The 25077-nt window shown below is 36.1% G+C and overlaps 1 protein-coding gene across 4 annotated transcripts in view; it reads left to right on the top strand.

Annotated features, from left to right (window-relative positions):
- Positions 1-25077, top strand: part of LOC145293172 (uncharacterized) — a 297731-nt gene that overhangs the window by 261577 nt on the left and 11077 nt on the right. For all 4 annotated transcript variants that reach the window (XM_080139638.1, XM_080139640.1, XM_080139639.1 and 1 more), the window contains exons 6-8: positions 9627-9755; positions 18774-18939; positions 21574-21677. In XM_080139638.1, coding sequence (XP_079995764.1) covers positions 9627-9755; positions 18774-18939; positions 21574-21677 — 399 coding nt within the window. The remainder of the gene's footprint in view (positions 1-9626; positions 9756-18773; positions 18940-21573; positions 21678-25077) is intronic.

Consider the following 25077-nt stretch of genomic DNA (forward strand, 5'->3'; position numbering starts at 1 on the left):
AAAACCTTTACTTCCACATGAAAAGAAAAGCCAGCAACGTTCAAAAAATTACTCGAACATTCTTAACCAGACAAGTTCTCATGTATAACTTATTCATAAACATAACCTTCTCGTTCTTTACAATCACCATTATATATATATATATATATATATATATATATATATATATATATATATATATATATATATATATATATATATATATACGAGCAAAAGTACCCGTCGTTGACTGGGTTCAAAAACAGCCTACAGAAAATGGACTCTGATTTATGAAAGTATGATAGGTTATGAAAAGGAAGGGTTGTAAAGAGATAGCTTCGAATTTGGGGTATCAAAACCAAAGCAAAATATGATGAAAGAAAAATAAAATAGATAAACCCCATAATTTATTATACCATACTTGTTCACACTGAAACACTTATCACAATATTCTGTGGATCTATATTAAAAAACCTTGTTAAACTTTGTGACATATTTCCATTCTACGGAGGTCAGGCACGAACGAACACCCCATAATTTTATTATACCATATTTCTTCAAACTGAAACATAATTATCAAAGTATACTTACGCAGATAGATATGAAAAGTCTTTAATAAAATTTGTGCGTATTTCCATTTTATGGAGGTCAGGCGCGAACGCAGACCCCACAATTTTATTATACCATCTCTATTTAAGTTAAAACATACTTATCAAAGTATTATTATGTACATCTATATCAGAAACACTTGTAAACGTTTTTTTTTAATTTTTAAATTTTTATTTCCATACTTTGTGGACCAGACCACACAATTTTAATGAATCATCATTATGCCAGGTCAAACATACCCATTCCTGTGTCTCGATACATCTTCTATCATTATATGTGATCAGTTTTCTATAATAGTCAACTATATAGGAGCCTATTCGTGACCAGACACACACACAGGTCACGAATAGGCTCCTATATAGTTGACTATTATAGAAAACTGATCACATATAATGATAGAAGATGTATCGAGACACAAATGTGGAGGACGGCATTCATTGCTCTAGTCAGGAAACGACTAAGCACTGGGCGTCTCTAATTAGTCCTTGCAGCTGCACCTCTGCTCCTGGTTAATAGGCAAAGAAGGAGTATGGAAGCCAGGCGATAGGCAGAACCTATCTACTCCTTAAGCATTTTAGGTGTGCAAACTAATGATTCGATCAAGTCACCATCTCTTGGGAGGTTGCCGTCCAGGACTGAGGAGGCATCCCTCTCCCGTTTGTTGCCAAGATGTATGAGGTCAGTGGCACAGATTTACAAATTGGAGTTTTCTTTCTCCTAAATGGATGGCCTGACCAGATCTACGGGACCATCAGCACCGAGAGGGTTTTCCCTGCGCCTGGTTTCAAATCCAGTTATTTCTATGCTCCTGCATGGATAGTTAGGATTAATAGAGTTAGTATCAAAGAATTAGTATCTGCTTTGAAGTTACACTCCTTAGAATAGGATTAAGATTGGAAGATGTGGTTACGTTTTTAAAGAAGGTATGTATGAGTATGGGGTATAGATTAAAGGTTAATATCTACTAGGGTTAAGAAAAGATCAAATATGGTTTGTGGATTAGTGACTAATTGGAAAATTATAGTATAAGGGTTAGGGTGCGTTCGAAATATGCTTTAGGTGTTAGTTTTCATGTAAAAATAATCACCAGTACTTTATCCCATCCAAGTGAAGATATACTTGCTAGTTAATATAGTTATCTATTTTATAGATATTCTATAAAGTATAAATATAGGTTAAGCTAATGCATACCTTAGCAATATAAATCTATAGATATTTATTATTTATCGATTTTTAAAAAGTTTGCCTACTAAAGTTTAGGACCGGAAGCTAAACCCCTCTCCCAAGGTATGTGTAAAGTATGTGATTTTATATCAGCTTGGGGAGAAGAGCAATTAGTTTTTGTCAAGTTAGAACAATAGAGATGATATAACTTACAAGAATACAGCATTAATATACGACATAAATATACAAGGATTTGGGTAGGATTTAGGAGTATAAGGATTTTAAATGTTTATCATGCAAAACAGACAGGCAAGCGTCTTGGAGGCAAAGTACTATCCATTTAAATCAGATATTTCGAAATAACATTTGTGCCAGTTATTTTAGTAACATACATCAGTAACAATATACATGTGGCCAGTATGGACCTTATATTTAAACATTACACTTAGTCATAGAATGATAAATTATGATTTTCAAAAAGAGGGAAGCAGTATAAGTAAATAAGAGCAGGAAAACAGGTTTGGTGAATAAACAATAACTTAATTATTTCCTAAGCAGTGGTTTGCACAATTTAGCAGTTTTTGTATGGTTTTGCTTTTATTTTTGGAGATATCATATTTTGTACTGTACTACAATGCTTCATCAAAATATTTTGGTCTATCCCTGCAAATCCTGTCTGGATAGCTGTTTCGTTTCGGTTGTGACGTCACACAGGATCAATGAAAGTTCTGTCTTTGAGTGGGATCACTGTGGATTACATTGGATAACAATCAGATTGTAATCTGATAGTTATCCAGTTCCTGAATCAAATGGAATTTGGCAATTGGATTAGTCCGGGATTGACCCGGAATTACAATCTTATCCCCCCACCCCAAAAGAAAAATAACGGGCATAAATCAATAAGAAGCAACCCATGGCACTAAAGCCTTTTATAGCTTTTTCCTTTTTTTTTTACATAGGAGTCAAGACCCAAAGGCCACTCAAGGATAAGTGTTAATAAATATACAGAAATCAATGGGAACGTATTGTAGTAATCGTTAGTAGTGGAAATTTGGTAAACTGGATTACTTAAGTGGATGGCTCATCAAAAATTTGTTTACGTTGAACTTGAATATGACCAAATTGTAATCAGCTGGAAAGCAGGCAAATGGAAGAGAGTTTCACAGGCATGCAGTTCTAAGAAAGAAGCTTTGTTCATAGAATCTACGTTTAGGTTTAGGCATAGATAAAGATTGGGGGAAATTATTGACAGTGGTTTCAGCTAGACGAGTGTTTTTTGTGAAAGTCAGGCTAGGCGGGACAATATTTGAGCTCAGACGAGCACTTGCCGAAAATAACGATAAAGCAGAGACAGGCTTGCAACATCTCTTCTGTAGGAAAGAGGTTCCAGGAAAAAGAAAAGGGCATCCCCCTCTAGGCTACGAAGGCAGAATAAGTTCCTGCCTAGATGTGGCAACAGTACTCCATCTTTGGATGGACCTGGCTCTTACATAGGTAGAGAAATGCATCAGCAGTGAGATATCTTCTGGAACACTAGAAGAATCCATTTTTCCAACAGCCTTGGCAACGGATTTGATGTGTGTGTTCCACTTCAGATCAGGAGTAAAGGTCAAGCCCAGAAGCTTGTCAAAACATGGAGCCTCCCTAAGACGAGGGCCATTCATTTCAATTGATGCCAGATGGGGATCAGAGCTTTGATTGTATAAAGATAGAAGCTTGGTTTTAGATGCATTAAAATTTATCAGCCACTTCTTCACCCATTGTACCACGTGCTCAAGATCAGAGGAGAGAGAATCAGAGAGAACTTGGTTATTTACAGCCTTTGATGTGTTGTCATAGATGGTAGTGTCATCAGCATCAATGTCTACGAATGATCTTGGGATGTGATTTGGAAGATCATTGATGTAGATCAGGAAAAGAGTTGGGCCCAGGATGGGCCCATGAAGGACTCTGGCATTAATACTGTGAGCTTCTGATTTCTGCCCATCAACCACTATTTTTATGAACCTATCAGAGAGAAGTGGTTTAATAATTGAGAAAACATTTCCAGTTATACCGTAGCTGGAGATCTTGTGAAGTAAGCCTTTATTCTATACCCTATCAAAGGGTTTTGATATGTCATGATTAATTGCCCTAGAAAGGAAGTATCCATTAAGAGATTTGCTAATCCTATGAGATATAACCGTTAGCACGTCTGCTGAACAGCTACGAGGGTCGTGCATAAGTAATGCCCCCTCAAAGCAGTAGAGCAACGAAACTTTGCACAGTTATTAGTCTTTCTCTACATAGGAACCACCCAGAGTTATGCATTTCTCCCATCGTTTGATGCAGCTCTGGAGACCGTTTTTGTAGAACACCCCAGGTCGGTCCTCCAACCACGACGTGACTTCAGAAATCAAGGCTGCATCATTTGGGAAACGCTTTCCTTTCAAAAACAACTTCATGGCTGGAAAGAGGTGAAAGTCAGAGGGTGCAAAGTCAGTAGAGTAGGGAGGATGGGGATGGGGGAGAATTTCATAACCACACACCCGTGCTTCTGATCTGGCGACATGCGAGTTGTGGACCGGAGCATTGTCCTGCAGGAGGAGGGTACCTTTGCTGATCTTGCCCCGCCTCTTGATTTTGATAGCTGCCCTTAATTTCCTCAAAAGTGAAGCATAATAGGCTCCTGTAATTGTGGTACCCTTTGCCAGGAAATCTGTCATCACTACTCCATCCTGGTCCTAGAAGACTATGAGCATGACTTTGCCAGCAGAGGGCTGCGCTCTTGCCTTCTTTGGAGGTGATGAGTCCAAGTGCTTTGGTCTCTGGATCATAGTGATGGACCCAGGTTTCATCCTGTGTAATCAGTCTTTTGAAAAACTTTGACTCATCTTCTTGGCACATCTCCAAATTCATCCTCGAGCACTCGATGTGTTCTCGTTTCTGGAATGGAATGAGCAACCTGGGAATCCATCTGGCAGACACCTTATGTATATGCAAATGGTCATGAATTATAGTTTCCACAAACCCTGTACTAATCTTGACATCTTGGACTATTTGGCGAATAGTAATGCGCCGATCTTCGAATATGGCAGCCTCAACTTGATGGACAGATGCCTCATCAATGGCAGGATGGGATGGGGGCGACCAGATCTGGGAGCTGTTTACACAGACTTCCGGCCATGTTTGAATTCCAGCGTTTTACAAGGTCATATGATGGGGCATTATCATCATAAGTTTCTTTCATTTCATCAAAAATCTCCTGTGGTGTGCGTCCTTCCAGATACAAAAACCGGATCACTGCTAGACATTCAACAGGCTCTATTTCACACCTGACTCAGTTCAAACACCTGTAAAACAGAAACCACAATTAGTTCAGAGCTGTAATTTGCCACATAACCCGTAGAGATATAAATCATTGCACATGCAAAATTTCAGCTAGATCAGACAACTTGAAGTGGGTCAGGGGCATTACTTATTGCACGCCCCTCGTAGCAGAACAGAAACCATATTGCATGTCACTAAGAAGGTTATTTTTGCTGAGGTGGTTAACTACTTCTCCATTTAACACAGATTCCAGAAACCTACTCATGATGCATAGGTATTGGTCTGTACTGAGAGGAAGATGATCGATCCCTGAATTCTTAAATACAGGGCAAACTGGTGAGGTTTTGAAGGGTGTTGGGAAGCAATTTTCTTTAAGACAACGCTTAAACAGTTTTGTAAGTATGGGAACTAGTTCTGGTTGAAGCTTTTTCAACACTATAATTGAAATGCCATCAGGGCCAGTTGCTTTACTGGAATCATGATTCTTGATTAGCTTGGCAACATCACACACAGATATTTGTATGTTGCATAGCATGTTTTCTGATAAAAGAGGAAATATGGGCGGAGGGTTGACGGCCTTGGTCGCATAGAGTATAATTAGTTGCAAAGTTCTAAGTAAAGAGTTTGGCTTTGTCTGATGCTGACGAGATTACCTCAGGTCCATTGATGATAGTTGAGATAGAGCACACGCTTCTATTCAGGATTCTGTTTGCTATTTGCCAAACTGGTGAGGACCAAGCTGCTGCTCAGCTACTTTGGACTTAACGGACTGAACATACAAGTCTCTCACATTCTTTATTACTCTTTTACAGTGGTTGCTGGCTTTAGTCTCAGTACAGATTCATGTTTTTCCTTTGATTCTCTTTCCATGAAAGCAATATTATCTTTTAAAAAATTTCTTCTCTGTATATGTGTCTTTACTCCCCTCTTCTGATGAGAAGCGTTTGGCTTCAAAATACCATGGCCTAAAGAGGTTTTCCTATCTCGAAATATTGTAGTTCCTTTTGAACTGATAGCATAATAAAATTTAATTGTAACTTTTTTATCTCTTTGTTATCTTAACTTATTCTATAAAATTAGTTCGTGTTTTTAAATGTATTTATACTGTATTTTTACTAGATTTCCAAACTCCCATTCTTATCTGAATTAATTTTAACTGGCAAGTCTACTCTCCATGTTATACAATAAAATACGATATTGAAATTTTGTAAGGGGGACTTGAATTTAAAAAAAAAAAGCTTTAAATCTATTCAAAATTTTAACCATCCCTTAATCTGACTTTATAATAGATAATACTAAGAAATTAATTTATTTTATTGTATTATTTTATTCCACTTTTTAAAACTACTTTCCCAGAATTTTCTTGCATTTTATTTGTTTGTAATATATAAGTAATAGTAAGTAATATATATACAAACAGAAAAATTGGAAATACGCATCTCTTTTCTAGCATTCATCGCCTTTGGTAAATGAGTTTGTATGTTTTAAATTATTAATAAAGAAATCAAAAATTATACCGTTTCAATTAAATAAAAGAAGGAAGTATTAAAATCAAAGCACAAATTTGACTCTTATGGCAGATCCTCCCTCCCTCTTACTGCTCTCAAATAAATGCTAATCTTTGCACCCCAATTCATTCCATATGGAGACACTGGTCTTTTAGCTACACCAACATGGGTCGCTCGAAGAATACCAAATTAAGTGCATCTATATATCCATATTGTGTGGAACCTCTTTATGTAGAGTTAGTTCCACCATTTCTTTTCTTTTCTTTGCTTTATATTCTCTTACATATTGTTTGGGCTGGTCTTGTCTGAGAGCTTATGGGTAACTGATTGACAGTTTGTCTGGCTGCTGTTTCCGACTAACAGTACAGGTCCCTAACTCTTTGGTAACGCTTACACCAGCTGCTCTATCATCAGTTGTATAATATCAGGATAGTTGTAGTGCCATGTCACGCATATCAAGGGACCCTGCTGCTATATCTGGTGGGCTTTCACGAGACCACAACTTCTAGACAGAACTCAGCTAATGGGCCACTGAGTGTATACTTGGCGTCAAAACCGGCCCACTTTGCTGAACACTCTTCCCCTAACCTGGCATTAAACAAAAACGTAATTAAATGACAACCCAAACAAATGTCATGATAAAACCAGACAACCACCCAAACAAAATTAATTCGCCTCCGTCTTGAGGTTCGCTTTCACAAATATCCGTGGGCTTAGAAGTAATAAAGATGATATAGAGGTTTACTTTTTAGTAAACTGCATTAAATGAAAAACGAACTTACACTCTTCAATCCTCTCTAACTACTTTAACATGACAGGATACCTCCCTCTTTGTCGTAAGAACTCGGATAGATATATGCACGGAGTTGGAATCTATATTCGTAGCAACCTGCCTTAAACTAGAGAGAAAAATCTTGAATCGGATAACCAGGCTTTTATGTGCTTTCGACTAACATTTCATCACAAGCGTTAGTTACTTCTATTTTCTCTACCGTTTTTCCTCAAGTCAGGATTGTACTCTAATTGGTCATGTCTCTGATAGTATAGATGCAGCACTCTCCTTAGATAGTAATGCCCAAATACATGCGTTTGGTAGCCCTTCATATATCGAAGGCCTTTGACAAAGTCTGGCACAAAGGGCTACTAATGAAAATTAAATTGTACATTATAACTGGACATATACTAAATATAATTAGACATCTTAGGCAATAGAAGCATACAGGTTGTCATTGATGGACGTACATCTAAGCAGCATAACATTAATGCAGGAGTGCCTCAGGGGTCGATCCTTGGACCATTATTATTCCTAATATTGATAAACGACCTCCCTGATAATATTGTGTCCAGGATGGGTATATTTACTGATGATACAACACTTTATAACATGTATGAAAGCAGAACGGATGTACATAAATCTAAGACAATGACCGCCAAACCATTATGGAATGGGGACGCAAATGAATGATAACATTTAATGCTAGTAAAACTAAGCTGCTCTCCTTTAACAATTACAAGACGCCTCTCCAACTGTCTATATTGATGACAAATAACACCCTACCTGAGAATTCTAACTTCTAACTTCAAACTCCTCAGCCAAACATCTGCGATAATATGAACTGGAACAAATACATAGAGGATATTGCAAAGACTGCTGCAAAATGGTGGGTTCCCTCCATCGAGCTAGAAGACTACTCACACCTAAGAGTATCCTGTACCTCTACAAGGCCACCATTCACCCATGCATGGAGAATTATTGCCACATCTAGGATGGTGCAACTACTACTAGCCTCTCCCTCTTAGATAGCATCCAAAAAAGAGTTGTCAATCTAATCGGTTCCACTTTATCAACTAAGCTCTAGCCTCTGTCCCATCACCGCAATGTTGCATCATTGTGCCTATTTTACAAATATTTTAATGGAATGTGTTCTGATGAACTCGTTGCACTTGTACTTCCTCGACATACATATCCCCCGACAAACCCGCTTAGCAATTAGATCTCACCCCTTCACTGCTGAGGTCCCTAGATGCCAGAAAGCGTTCTATTCTAATAGTCTCTTCCCTTGAACGGCTAGACTTTGGAATTTCCTTCCTGATACCTGCTTTCCTGGTCATACTGATATGCAGAAGTTTAAATGTAACATAAACTGACATCTTGTTAATGCTTTCCTAGACATGGTCTCAAATAGTGGCCTTTTACGTCAAAGTGATGATATGGCTTGTTATGAGTTAACGTTAAATAAATAAATAAATAAATAAATAGAGCTGGTAGAGTGTATATGTGAGTATATTCATCATACAAGTGAATGTTAAACATAAAAAAATGATATACATGAAAAGTAATAATAATATGTTTGTTGAATAGGTGTGGGAGGCTGGTATATGGATCTGCAGAATAGATTTTCACATAGGGGTCATGGAGTCGGGAGTCGGAGCCGGACTCGGGAGTCGGAGCCGGACTTGGGAGGCGGAGTCGGACTTGGGAGTCAGAGTCGGACTCGAGCCGGAGTCGGCATCCTAGGAATTCTAGGAGTCGGAGTCAGACTTTTACCATCCGACTCCGCAACCCTGGTTGTTACACTTCTGGAAAATATTAACCTGGAATTATACATGTGTGTGGGGGAGAGGGGGGGTCTTTATTGCTTGCCAAGTAAAAATGTTCAATTATATAGAGTTATTATCGTTTCTTCTCATAAAAGTACTTATCTTCAGGTTTCTTCCTTTTCACTTGTGGGAATTAAACTTTCGGATATAAAATAATCCCCATAACCAATTTAATCGTCTAAAAGTTCAAATATTCGTGGTAGCAATAATAACAGATCTGAACAGATAATCAACATAAACTGTGTTTTTTTTTTTTTGTTTTTTTTTTTTAGTTTTTTTTTGCGTTGTTGTTGTTGTGCTTTGTTTTGTTTGTTTGTTTGTTTTTTTGTTTCTGTTTTATTTTGTTGCATTTGTTTGTTTGTTTGTTTTGTCTCTGTTTTCTGTTTTTCAAGACAAAGAATCTTTAAGAGTTCTTTTACAAACGTATATTGTTGATATCTTCTTCTACATATTCAGGTCCTGGAGTAGGAAATCATCTACTAAGCCCTCAGTTGGTCAGACGTGACGAAATCGTGAGTATAAACACCACCTGTGATCTATTACGGACTGAACAGAAGAGGCCGTCAGCACGACTCACTCGATCACGTAAGTCAGGATTTTGTAAGTGTGAATGGGTGAGCGGAAAGGAGTGAATGCATGTCTCACAAGTTATACGCGTGTGCGCGATACTCACGAGGTAAATAATTCATCTTGCAAAATTATAGGCATCTATACTAATATGAGTATTTCACGTTAGTATTTATGTCATGTTTTCCGGGAACCAGCACGTTGTAATCTCAGTCATAAAGTAGACAAAGAATAGAAAAGGACTTCAACTCGCTTTTTGCAGTTGTATTGCTCATTGTCTCGTTACGGTTGTGACGTCTTTCACGTGATCGTTCTCTCGAACGTGCTCTCGAACGTCATCTACGCCTCTAAAGTGATCGTCTTCTCTAATGTGATCGTCTTTTCAAACTCTTTTTTATAGTCTTCTTTTTCATTACCGTGATGTCATTTTACTCACTGCTCGATATTTGCAGATAGCCGTTCACACTATGTTACATTTGTCTGTGTGTGTGTGTGTGTGTGTGTGTGTGTGTGTGTGTGTGTGTGTGTGTGTGTGTGTGTGTGTGTGTGTGTGTGTGTGTGTATGCTAAGAACTGTTAGGCTATTAGACCTGAGAACGTGTGATTTGGTAGAAATGAACCCCTATCTGTGCAGATTTTCCTTTGTTTCTTAGGAAAATGCCTCCCAAAAGAACATGAAGCGCTCCCTTCCCAAAAAAAAAAAAACATGTAACTTCTGATTTTAATAAGGCTTAATAGAATTAATACTTACTAGAATTGTGCGCATCCTCAAATTAGGAAGACCAAAGTTTATCTTCACAAAATGGTACTGATGTATTTGATCGGTCCTAATCTTGTGCCCTTCGAAAAATTTTGGTTACATGATAAATTGTAGACAGTGTAATCCTACAAAACGTAACCGCTATTTTATCAATAGATTTTTAAAAGAACAAAACAGTCGAATCCAAATTATATTGGACGAAATAAAAGAAAAGCATTTGTAAATGGAATCAGCAAATCAGAATTAACATGTCAAAAAAAGGGGGAAAAACATTTTAAAATCAGAAAACAAAGTTTTCATAAATAAATTGATGTATTACAAAAAATAAAGTATTTCAAAACAAACAATTTAAACTATATCTTTAATTAAATAATTTTTAAAAATAAAAATAATTATTTTCAATAAATTTACTTTTACAAAAAATGTGCTTCTACAATAAATTACTATGAAGAAAACACAGTTGGGTTCGCTTCTTTTTTTTTTTTTTTTTAATTACATTTTCACCCCAAATAAGGTACATTGCCACTTTGGTGTAGGGGGCTACTATCAGGGGCAACAACTACTGGGGCACTATATTGGGATTTGCGTAGCAAGATGTCAGTTCACGTTACACTTAAACTTCTGCATGTCAGTACAGTTAGGGAAGCAGGGACCTGGAATGGAATTCCAGAGTCTAGCGGTTCTGGGGAAGAAACTACTGGAGTAGAAAGATCTTTTACATCTAGGATCTCTACTGTGGGGGGGATTTAGCTGCCTGTCGTGTTTGTCGAGGGTGTCTACGTCGTGGGGGCACAAGTGTCTGCAGTTCGCCAGAGCATTCACCATTAAAATGCTTGTAGAACAGGCAGAGGGATGCAACGTTTCGTCGATGGGACAGAAGCTGAAGCTTAGATGCCAGTTCAGGGCCTATCAGATTGGTGACTCTCTTTTGAACCTTGTCTAAGAGCGAGAGACTAGCAGCAGATGCATCAGCCCAAATGTGACAACAATACTCCATACATGGGCGAATGGTGGCCTTATAGAAGTACAGGATACTTTCAGGTGTTAGTAGTTTTCTAGCACGGTAGAGAGAGCCCACCTTTCTTGCAGCGGCCCTGGCAATGTTTTCAATATAATTGTTCCAACTCATGTTTCCTGTGAACGTTAGGCCAAGCAGTTTGAAAGATGTACTCTCAGACAGGGAGTCACTGGCATTGCTATTGGTGGCAGAGAAGGTTTCTTATAATTATTGAAGGAAACCAGTTTAGTCTTGGCAGCATTGAATGTGACCATCCATTTATGTCCCCATTCCACTACAGATTGGAGGTCATCCTCCAGTGTTTTTGCCATTTCTTTAGATATGTGTTTATTTGTTTTCCTGTCATGCCTGTTATAGAGTGTGGTGTCATCAGCATATATACCCATCTCAGAGGCAGTTTTGTCGGGGAGGTTATTAATAGATATTAGGAACAATAGAGGTCCAAGGATAGACCCCTGAGGCACTCCTGCATTTATATCACACTGTTTAGATGTACGACCGTCGAGGAAAAACTGAATTTTTCTCTTATCTAAGAAGGATTTAATTATGTTTAGTATTCTACCAGTGATACCGTATGATTTAATTTTCCTGAGGAGACCCTTGTACCATACCCTACTAAAAGCCTTAGATATATCTAGAGCTACCGCTCTGCCCTCCCCCGCTTTGTCCAGTGAATGGTATATACATTCAGAGATTACAGTGAGGATGTCAGCTGTGGAACGGGCTTGTCTAAATCCATATTGTTTGTCAGTCAGAAGTTTAGCATCTGTAAGGTGCCGGACTAGAGCATGGTTAATTATGGTCTCACATATTTTGTCGAAAAGTGGGAGGAGGCTAATGGGGCGATAATTTGATGGGTCAGTTCTTTCGCCAGAATTCTTGAATACTGGTACCACAGAAGCAGTTTTCCAACAGCCCGGAAAGCATGATTCATTAAGGCATTTGTTGTAGAGTTTGGAGAGAACTGGAGCTACTTCAGCTGAGCATGTTTTAATAGCACAGCTGGGATGAGATCAGGTCCACATGCTTTTGAAGTGTCAAGGTTTTTTATGATAGCATGTACCTGAGCAGGGGTGATTTTTATATCGTCTAGCGTGGCGTCTGTCCGCAAAGGAAAGTCAGGCAGGGGGTGGTTGGAAGGATCCAGTGTGGAGTTCGAGGCAAACCGGCTGGCAAGCATATTAGCCTTGTCGGTTGCTGAGCAAACAACCTCGTGATTGTTGGTTAGTGGGGGAATTGTTGATTGCCCATTATTTACTACACTGTTGTAGATTTTCCAGAAGTCACGATTTCCTAATTTTTGTGCTTCTATGCGTTTTTTAGTGGTTTCAGTTAATTCTCTCTTAGCTGTCGCTATTTCTTTCTTAACGTTACTTCTAGCTTCTATATACTTTTCATACCTATAACTTTATTTCATTCACTTGATCAAATTGTGAAATGTGCGAAATTTTCACGGAATGAGAAATGAATTTAATCAACAAATATGTTTTGATAAAGCTGATATTTTTCTGGATAGTGCCAATAATATTTTTGGACAGAAAAATAATAACGCACAGCAAATATTAATTTACTAACATTTCTTTGAAAATTGTGTCCATTGTATTTCAAATATAAAACTGGACTAAATGAGATCCATTAATAAGTGCATATAAATACGCAGAAAGTAATATTGTGCTACATAGTTCAATAGAAATTATAAAATCACATTGCAAGAGACAATCTTTAATTTACTTATTCAGTCCAGTACCTCTTGGCAGGCAATGTTCTTTTTTATTTTGTTTTTTGTCCTGTTTCTTTCGAATTTCCCTTTTTTACAAAACGTTTCGCTGACTTCTGTCTTCGGTGAAGAACAACTGTACGTTGAAATTAAGACGTGTTCATTTCTCACACTGTCACAACAATGATAATCGAAAATGATGCGGCATTACAAACAGGTCACTCATATACTTGTCCAGGGTTGCAAGATTAACTTTTTAAAAGCTAAATCTCGCGAATTTGGCCTTTTGTAAAGCAGTTTGGCCTTTCAAAATTGTATTTGATTTTTTTTCAAAGCATAACGTACATACTGACCGAGGTAAAAAAATAAGCGGATTCTTATACAGATCAAAAGAGTCGCTATCAGAGCGACAGAATTGTTCTGTTGATAGAATATGACTTGATAATTTCAGACGAACTTACGTGCTATTATTTTATTTTGAATTATACCATCTACAAAATTTTCCAATGCCAGAACTTTGGAACTACTGAGAAACATCAGTACACACAAAATGTCCAAACCCATAAGTTAAGTTGTGTAAAGAAAATATTTAATAATTTTCTGAATACATATAAAAAAATGTAACTTTTCTCTTTCTCATAAAAAGTATATAAAAATTAATGCTTCTAGGCATGTAAATAGATGGAATTAGATAGGAGTTACATCTAAAGAACAAAGCTTTAAAAATCATTTTATATTCAAACTCATTTTGTTTGGACATGACACGATCACGACATGTTTGTTGCAACTTTCTTCATGCTCGAATGCTTCTTTTGTTTTAGATACAAATTGAGATTTTGACACGTCTTAAACTCGAAAAGCTAAGCCAATTGTCTCCGCTGATATTTTTAATAAGTGTTACCATAATGTTCCTATAGAATTTAAGAGGCACACAAGCCTCTTTACGAAACTGGATTTAAAGTCGGTCAATTTAACTCTTATGCGCAGATCATCATATAATGATTAGGTTACTCTGACAGACGTTAAAAAGCATTTTAAAAATATTTATATTCAACAGCATTTCTTGCGGTTAACGGTAGCCGATTGGATTAGGTCCTTACTAATGAAGCCAGGGATGACTTCTGTTGCCGGGTTCGAATTTATCGATTAGTGTTAATATATATATATATATATATATATATATATATATATATATATATATATATATATATAGAGAGAGAGAGAGAGAGAGAGAGAGAGAGAGAGAGAGAGAGTTATATTTATAGTTATTAAATAATATAGACAATTCCTGTCTATATATTTTGATCCTTTCTAGCTTTTTCATAGTTTTCTTGTTTATGACAAGAACTGACCGGTATAACTGGCACTGGCGATTATTACTCAAATGTTTTCAGATCCGTCCAGATCCATTTTCAGGGGGAAAAGTTAGGATTTAGTTATATATGTAGTTCTATATATAGTTATACACCGTACTTTGGGGTAAATGCGCCAAACCCGGGGGTAATTGAGCAACTAAAAAAGTGCTCTTTATATACGTGGTTGCCAAAAAAGCACTTTTAGCTAGTTGGCGTAATTACCCCGGACTTGGCACAATTACCCCAAAGTACGGTGTATATAATTATATACATACGTATATGTAGTTATATCTAGTTATATAGATAGAAAATCAGTTAGCCATATCACATTATAAATTTATTTCAACCTTACAAGTAGTAGAGGTCTATTATCAGTAGGATTGATTGTTTTTCTTCTTTTATGCAACTTTATGTGTGTGAGTTCGTTCCTTATAGACTCCGTGACGACTAAACATATTTTCTTTAAAATTTACAAAACTTTAGTCTATAAGTCTGGGAGCGATCTTAGTTAAGTTTTGTCTCAGAATAACCTCGATAATTACTGATAATCGATAATCGAGATCGTTATTTTAATTTATCTATCATCGATAAAGCCATTTTTCCATGTCGTCGCTTAGCAACAATGATAAGACAACGAGCCGTGAAAATTTTACTGTGGGTAAGTTGATAGCGTGTTTTTTTTTTTTTTTTTTTTTTTGTTTTTTGAGGAAGGGGGTTATGACATGATTGCATTTATATAATTGTCGAGATAATAAATAAATTATTATATACATAATAAATTATTATTTTATTTTTACATATATATCTATCATAAATTATTATCTTATCTATATAAATAAATAAATATAATAAATTATCTATCTAAATAAATAAATTTATTGTTTTAATAATAAATGATTATCTTAATAATAATAGGATAATTAATTATCTTAATAATAATTATTATCTTATTATTATCTTAATAATAAATTATTATCTTATATATAATTTAGACTGATTTATTATCTATAATATATTTATTATGTATAATTTAGACCGAGATTCATCTTCGTGAAACATCTATCAAATCCTCATGTTTAATTTTCATGTACCAAGTTCTAAAAGCAAATATAGAGAGATCTGTAGCTGTGGAATGTCTGTTTAATTCAGGGGTCTTTAAATTACGACCTTCGGGCCACATTTAATCCGCCAAAGTCTTTAATTCGTCCCGCGGAACTGTTATGGCAAACGTAAAAATATTCATAAAAAAATTTTAAATGGAAATGTGTGTAGAAATCAGGTTTGGGAGAACCAGTTTCACTAAAATGCAAAGCTAATGAGTATAAAACACACCCGGGTTATCTTTCTTTATTATTTTGGCCAGAATAGCTCTAAAAGAACAGCAATATGATCCTCCGTTCGGAAACTTTGGAGATCCTAAGTTTAGTCTATTGATTTTCTCAAATCCCGGTTGAATATTGGTCACAATCCAAAATTATATCTTGAATTCATTATATCTTCAGTTTTTGATGTTGAATGTCTGTTAATTTTGTTATGGAAGTTCCCTGTTTGCTTAATGAGCAGATTAAACACTTTTGAAGCCGCTCTTGAAACTGGCTTAATGCTGCATGTAATGGGTGTATGTTGGATCACACGGCATAATCACGTTGACACATCGGTTTCCATTAGCTCACCGAAGTTAAGCGATGTTGAGACTGGTCAGTAATAAAGTGCGTGATCATTTGATGATAACAGGTGCCATATGTGCTCTGAAGCTTGATGATATATGGTGACTGAAAATCATTTATATCTCCTTCTGATATATAGAAAACGATATTATCTATTCAGTAAGGATCGAACTCGCATGTACTAATTTTAGTTTACAAAACGTACGTCAACTCCTACATAACTTACGTAACCAACCAATTTTGATGTTGAATGTCGGTTAGCATTTCAACTTTAAGATCCACCAGTCAGATTGGTAGTTAAACCGACTTAATTTGAAAGTGCCGACAGCTACGATTGACTAATATGCATTTATTTCCTGCATTTTCCATTCGTTCGGAATCCTGTCGTCAGATGAATGATATTATGCCTAGGAATGTCCGATATTACATCATTTGCGTTCGCTCATCTATCTTCCGAAGGAAATGTCAGATCCTGGATTCATTTCGTCCATAAAGCCATCAAGACAGCTCCTCGATCATGTCTACAGCTGAGGACAACAGGTCGAGACATACGACGTATAAATGGGTTTTATGTTATCGCATTGATAGGAGAAATTGCTATTTTTCTTCTTTTTTTTTCTTTTTTCATAAACTAAAGCTGTTTTTTTATCTCCATTTAGACTCAAATGCATATGTTAGTTGTCCCATTGAACGCAACATTTTATGCAACATTTATCTTATAAAGGGTGTTTTTTTAGAAGCAACTAACTTTAAATTGACAACTATTTTCTTTAATTGCAAATTTAACAACTGTTGGTTAGTTTGAGTTCAGTTTGGTTTGGCAATTCATCATGAAGAGACTAACACTCGAGCAAGATTTACAAATTGCGAATGATACGATCAATTTACTGAGAGAAACATTTGATGAACGAATAATTTGACAAAATGAACCTGGTCATCGTGTTCGTGCGATTAGATTATTTAAACATTTATTTAAGTCCCATACCAATCCTGATAAACCAGACATAATAGACCACTTGGAAGATCACATTCGATATGTTTTGCAAAACACAGGCTATTTTAATGCGTAGTACTTATAAAAATTGGACCTCTAGATTATGCAATATATGCGCGAGCCTCGGGATCATATGCCTGAAATTTAATTAAATTATAAATGCTAAAAATCAATTTTTGGAATAAACCACATATTTGTATAATAAAAAAATATTTTTCTGTGATTTGTTGTAATTTAAAGTTCGTCACCTTTAAAAAAAACTATTTTTAAATTAAAGATGGTTTTCGTGATAAATATTTTTTACTACAAGTTACATAATTAAATCTGTTTTGCCAATTTTGTATGCCAAATATTTGTTCGAGTTGGTAAAGATAAAATAATATTTTCAATCGATTTCATCGAGTTTAACATTAAATCTTGTTGAATCCCTATTATTATTTTTTTATTATTTATATATATATATATATATATATATATATATATATATATAAAATGAACTCATTTTTCCCCTTCTGATTTTGTCTTTAATAGGATTAGAAATCAAGACATTTCATGCAAATGTAATATGCACAAACTGCAGCACAATATCTGAGGTGTGTTATAGGCTTATTACCTCTCCACTTCCTCGATGATCGTAGATTCCTATATTTTTCCTGTTGAGAGTTCACTGCCCAAATCGGTTAAAATCAATGGAAGTAGTAAAATCTTTTCTCTCTCTAATAAATTCTTCCTTCCCTCGCCAGCACTTACACCGTTGCGGAATCGTTCACAAGGAACAGTTAGGATGGAACACCGGTTTGGGTTTTCTTTACTCCGTAGTTGCTTAAAAAACTGGAATGGAATTTTAACGTTTTAACCTTTTCGTTCTATGCTTTCTACTGGGTGAAACGCACCATGTGTATATATATATATATATATATATATATATATATATATATATATATATATATATATAGCTATCGGTATTTACTCAGTGCTGTTTGTGTGGAGATGTATTGCGGAAATAATTTCAAATGCAGTCATGTGCACATTTTTTTCTTGAAAGAAAAATTAAAAATTAAGATTTGTAATATGAAGCCAAGTAATAGAAAAACTTTAGGGCGTCGATGTTTTATTTTAAAAAAACCGTATGTTATACAGACAGTTTTAATATAAACGACTTTAAAGAATCGAAACAAATTCACATATTTTAAATCTTAAACTAGAAATAAAAATAAGTATTTAGACGTTCACTGGGATATTTTAAATTTTACTGCGTGTTTTATGAACGAAGAAAATATATTTTTATAACATGGTTTCCGTAATATATTTTAGTTATTTTATGGACCTAACCGATCAGTATCCCTAGTAACCGCAAATTTAATCAAATTCAAATGTTAATGGTGTTTTTTTTTAGATTCTGTGAAGAATTTTAACCATTTTTTAAACTTATTTGAATATTCTGTTAATATCTTGGTTTCTCCAACACACAATCATTATATATAGACATGTAAGATAATAAGATGATGCTTTACTTAATCTTTTAGCTCCTGGTTGCCGCATTCCTACCGAAATTCGTGGTGAATGGAGATACACGCTCAAGATTGCCCGGCGCCTCATCGTCGATGTCAAGTATATGAGCCTTGTCCTCATGAACAACACCGTTATCAAACTGAACTGTGAAAGCCGTGACGGAAACATGTTTCTATTAAGGTATGAAAACATCCAGATCCGTATCAGGAATGAAATATGAAGTAGTATTTTATTGGTGACCGGTAGATTTTTATATCTCTTGAGGATGTTGTAAAGCTTTGCGAGGTCCCTTCTGAATTATATTAAGGAAATTCATGCCCCCACCCCTTAAAAAGAATCAAGCTAGTCAAAATATTGTACCTTGTTGGTCCGTACACATTGTTTTTGCCTTACTGGACACTTAGTTTGCCTTATTTGACCTTTTGGTTTGCTTTTACACTTTAAATTAAGCCAGAAAGCATTTCTTATTCGGCAGTAGAAAAACTTTAAAATTAATTTTGAATAATGAATGCATCATAGTTAACACCTGTTTACCATTTCTAAAATCTATTATAAAGAGCTGGTTTGGTTTATTATCGTGTGATTTTATCATTTGCAATTAATTTTAAAGATTTTAAAACATCTGAAAGTAACATCTGACTTTTATCTATAATATAAATCTCACCTGTCTGTTTAAATATATGTATGTATGTATGTATGTCTCGCAAAAACTTTCGACAAAGGCAACGGCGAGTATCCCCACCACCGCTACTACCATTTTTTTTTTACCCTCCTCTCCACCCGGTTTGCCGACTGCTGTTTTGATCCCTATCTCCGCTACTACCACTTTTTTTCACACCTCTCTCCACCCGGACTTCCTACTGTTATTTTACACACACACACACTCACACACACACACACACCTCCACACCCGGGCAGCGCCGGGTACTCTCGCTAGTCTATATAAATCTCACTTGTCTGTTTAAATGTATTATGTATGTATGCTTGTATGCCTGCTAAAATTTTCAACAGAGGCGACGGATTTTCACGAGATCGATATCGTTTTGAAAGCTGACCCTTCGCTCAACAAATATCGAAAAATTGGCTAAAAACATTAATTCCTTCACCCTCAACTGGGCACTTTTCTACAACGAGGGGTCGCTTTTTTCGACGATATTTTCGAATCATCCCTTCTTTTCGATTGACTAGACTTAATTTAAACGTTCGCCACTTCCAGTTTGACGATGGACGCAACGGCGAAGGCGTCACGTTTTTTTTTTTCTTTTTGTTTTTTTGGGGTTTTGGTTCACGTTCTTTTCCTCATTCGCGGTACGGTTTCGAGCCTGCCTTCCTACTACCACTTTTTTTTCTTTTTTTTTTTTTTTTTTTTTTGCTCAACACACACCTCCAAACACCCGGCCAACGCCGGGCACCCAGTCTTGTTAAAATATAAAACACAAAAATAAACTAATGTATTTCCGAGTTACATAAGACGCGTTTTTCTATAAATCTATATAAATAAAACAGTACGTGTATTATGTCTATTTGTCTATTTAACTGATAAACTCTTAAATTACTAGTCACATAACACTGGAATTAACTGGAAGTAGTAATCATACACCAAGGATGGTTTATAATGAGTAAAATCTTTGTTTGGATGGATGAATAACGCGTACAGACATATCAGCAAGTTTAAATGCAAACTGTTCATTTCAACTTGCAGACATATGCTTACTTCTTTCTGCGCATGTCCAAATTCAAGTCGTTTAATATTATATCTTTCTTACCTATCTTTCGATAGCTACATAGGAGACGTGGTTGGAGTGCTAATTTTTGGTTTCGATTCTAGCTGATAGCACCCAAGTCATTTTTTTTTTTAAATCACTATTACGTACAATATAATATTTAATAGAGAATTGGCTTTGTAATGATGAATACGAAATCTGCATGAATAATACGTATTTTACGAACCGTCAAAACCAAGCCAACCTCTCGCTAGTAAATAAATAACAAAATAATTTTAAAAATAGTTGGGGGGTTTTAAATTTAGAAAACCGCTACACTTTATGATAGATTTGCGCATTACGGTGATGATTCGAAATGTCGCTAAACAAACTTGTATGTATGACACACATAAGCATATCCAACTCCTAACAACGTCTTAGAAAGAAACCAAACTACGACTATATAAGGCTGAATGACCGCTTTCTTGTTGGCATAGATGTTTCCCTTTGGAAAACGGCTGCCCAAGAACAGAAATGGGGCGATCAAAACCTGCCATGGTCATATAGGTTTACAAAACTGGTCTAGTCATTTGCGAATGTAAATGTAGAGATCAGGATCGCATGGGGAAGCAGTGCTTTATGTCTTTTAGTAATCACTGTGTGCAGCTTAAAATAGTTTAATGATCATGCAAAGGACTAACAAACCGGAATTACAGCATTATATATTTATATTGATTATCATATTTGATAGTTTTTATTGCCTACTCCGATAAATTGTTTATTCAATAAATATTCGCTTTACTTTATTCTTGGCTCGTAGTTCTATTGTTTGAACGGTAGAAATGTATTTTCCACAGGAATGGAGCTTATCGTTCGCTTGGTGCGCTGTTTTTAAGTTTGTCATTTAATCTAAATGTGACAAATATGATTACGATAACAATCTTTGACTAAGAGTCTTCAGAAACTGTATTGAGAAAATTACATAATGTTCATTCATTTGCAGAAAACTCGTACAAAAAATATCGAACAACATGGGTGTTCTTGTTATTTGTCTTTGTTTTATTTTATTTTATTTTCTAAAGATCATAAAATATCATCTTTTTCTTTGCAGGGTCAAGAACTATGAACCCGGTAAACACGATGCCCTGATGTGCTTGAAAATCGAACGGATTGACTTCGATCCGCATTACACTTATAAATTATCTCGACTCAACAGTAAATATCTATCGGATTTTCTTCTCTGCTCAAATGTTTTGTTATTTGTAGATGCAGCTTCGAATATCTGCAAGAGGCTTTGCCTTCCATTGTGTCGGTCCATTCGCTTGACAGTCGGTCATTTCGTCAGCTGGTCTGTCATGCTTGAGTTTAAGATATCATTTCCTCTGAAGGTCAAAGTGCTTATTTGAATTAACATTTTCGACTGTTTTTCTTGGTTAAGTTTGAAACGGGATTTCCGTTTGTCGGTCGATCATTTGTAATTAAGTAATTCGGCTAGTAAAGAGTATATCGCATTCAGATGGTAAATGCCACAGTATAGTTGGGTATATCGCACTCTAGTGATAAATTGCACAGTATACAAGCGTATATCGCATTCGAGCGGTAAATGGTACAGTACAGAGTGGAACGATAAAGTTGTCGCCCTAAAGAAAACACACTACAGCTTTATTTTAAAACTTTTATTGAAAAAATCAATTCAGGTAACTTGATAATGTAGTAGACATTTATTCAATGTAGCCACCTTCAGCCTCAATCACCACCTCGATATGAGTTGGAACTGGGAGTATGCCTTTTTCACAAGCGCCGGCGAGAACTCGGTGGATACTCAGCAGATGGCAGCGATCAGGTTGGCTTTGGTGTTGTGGGAGGTCATGTTGGTGATGCTCTAGATATATGATCAAACGAAGTAGTCCAGCGGGTTCAGGTCGGGGGAGGAGGGGGGGCAGTGAGAGAAGGGTACAAAGTTGTAGCACTCCTTCTGAAGTCAAGCCTGGGTCTTTTTGGATTTCTGGACCGGCACAAAGTTCTGCTGTCACACCCAGGGTCTGCCAACTGCCAACTGATTGCACAAGGGGATCACCACACTCTTTACACATTTTGCTGTTGACTTTCAAGCCGACTTCGAAGACGTGAGGTGGCAGGATGTGCCAGTCACTTTAAACCACACTAAAACAATAATCGTGGTCGAAAACTTTGTTTTCATCACTCTGGGCACATCCATGTTATTCGTTGCAATCCAGCGATGCATTTTGAGGGTGCTGTCAATGGTCCTGTTGTCATAACTTTAATCTGTAGAGAGCATGTTGTACAGGGGCGCATTTCCGATCTTGGTCGTTAAACATTGTGTCACTTTCAGACATGATAGAAGGCTCCTATCGCTCTTGGGATTTGTACACAACTGACAAACTAGTAGATGGTCTGCAATAAAAAAAGAAACTGGTTTTGATCAAATGGAAATGGAATCATGTCGTCTTTTCTAGGGCGACAATTTCATTGTTTCACCTTGTATGATAGCGTATATCAAATATTACAGTATAAAGTATGGTAGGATATATTGCATTCGGGTGATAAATGGTACAGCATAATAGCTAGGGTTATGACAACAGAATATTCTTATCATTGTTTACACTATATATATATTTACTGATATCTTATATGTTTTTATATAGTGATTTCCGACTCAGTTAGAAACAGTTAATCAACCGAGAACCACATCACTATATAAAAACATCTAAGATATCAACGAATATATACTCGAGAGTTAAAACAATGAAAAAATATTCTGTTGTCCTATTCAATAATAGCGTACATCGCACTCGGCAGGTAAATGGTACAGTAGAGTAGCGTGTATCTCATTCGAGTGGTAAACCACACACACATATATAGAATTTGCCTGGTAAACCGTACATTATAGTAACGTACTTAATATTCGGTTAGTAACTCACACACTTTCGTAACATTGATAAACGTCAGTATATAGTAATGCAGATCACATACAGATGAATTTCACACTAAGTAACGTACATCACATTTGGTTTACACATAAAAAAATATAATGACGGAGAGAACTTGAATGCCTACTAGACACTATCCTCGAGTGTTTAAGGTCTCACTCTACAGGGGTTTGTCAGGACAACCTGACATGAAAATACTTTTCCCTTCAAGTAAACCCTGACTAAATATTCAAAATCACAAATAAGATCTCATCAGTATGGTTAACCCACGTGAGCTTTTACAATGAATGGTGCATTTTCTCCAAGTGAGGTTACATAAAGTAACGTTACTAATTTGGATACTCCACCAGATTAGATAAATTCTTGTCCTGGAATCCAATAAGAACAAGAGACCACAAGAAAAATATAACACGTTTAAATGACCAATTGGGGAGAAGGAAATAATGTTCTCAACATCTTTACTCGGTGTTTGAAAGGTAAAGAAGAACTTTGATAGAATAATTGAATATTTATGCATCTCACACAGAAATCAAGTGTTAGCCCCATGAAAAGGGCCCCTGGATTTCTGAGAACTTCGAACTGAAATAAAATGAAACAAAAACGGAGATCACATTTTTCTAGGAGACTTTTTGTTGTAACAACATTAGGCCATATTCGGCTATTACATTACGGCATAATCACGTCGACACACCGGTTTCCGCTGGATCATCGAAATTAAGCAACGTTGAACCGGGGCGACCATTTGGGACTTCTAGGTGCTTATCTCGGCATTGTTTCCAATCATCGTGGACTTCTTGCCACTGGATTCAAACATTCAGGAGAGGTGTGGTTGAAGATTGCGCAACCACTGCCTTACAATTACACGCTCAGCTTCCCCTACAGGAAGTATTCTTTGTCTTTCGAGACTGGACGGGGGCATCGATTCGGCTAGTATCTCTCTATAGCAACCTGTTTCACATTTGGCCTGTATATAGCAATATAATTGTGTAGATTATATTCCATTAATACATCAAATCTTTTGATAACGTATGTTACATTCAACTATTGATTACACTATATAGTAGGTTATTTCACATTTGGTTAATCGGTTAGTCACTATAACAGTGTACATCACATTTGATTGTACGCTATAATAACATATATTACATTCGACTAGTAAGTTACACTATAGAAACATTGTTTATATACAATTTGTAAATTATGCATAATCGTACATAGATCTCATTTGTCAAGTAACACAGATCACATTCGGCATGTACGCACATTGAATATTAACTTACATAACATATGTTACAAATTATAATAGTGTGAAGATGCACATTGCTCCAGGCCAATGCCGTCGATCCGATCTGCGATGAAGATTCCTCATACCGAGCAAAACTAGAATTCCGTTTATAAACAAATAATTAGTTTGCTTGTTTTTTTAGTTTACACTACTAAGGTGACTTGCAGCATTGAATCTTTACTTGACTTACGTTCCTGAATTTTTTAGATGAGGGTCGATTATTCGTATTATTTGGATTCTTCGGACTACTATTCTCATCTTGAGTGTGATTTGCGGACCGTAGAGCAGTGATCAGAGTACTTAGAAAAACTAGTTGTAAAAGTGATATTTTCCTGAAGGTTTAAGGATCGATTCTCAGTATGAGCCACCGAAAAATACA

The sequence above is a fragment of the Euprymna scolopes genome, chromosome 14 (assembly GCF_053919585.1).
Source record: "Euprymna scolopes isolate OS-2025 chromosome 14, ASM5391958v1, whole genome shotgun sequence".
Lineage (NCBI taxonomy): Eukaryota > Metazoa > Mollusca > Cephalopoda > Sepiida > Sepiolidae > Euprymna > Euprymna scolopes.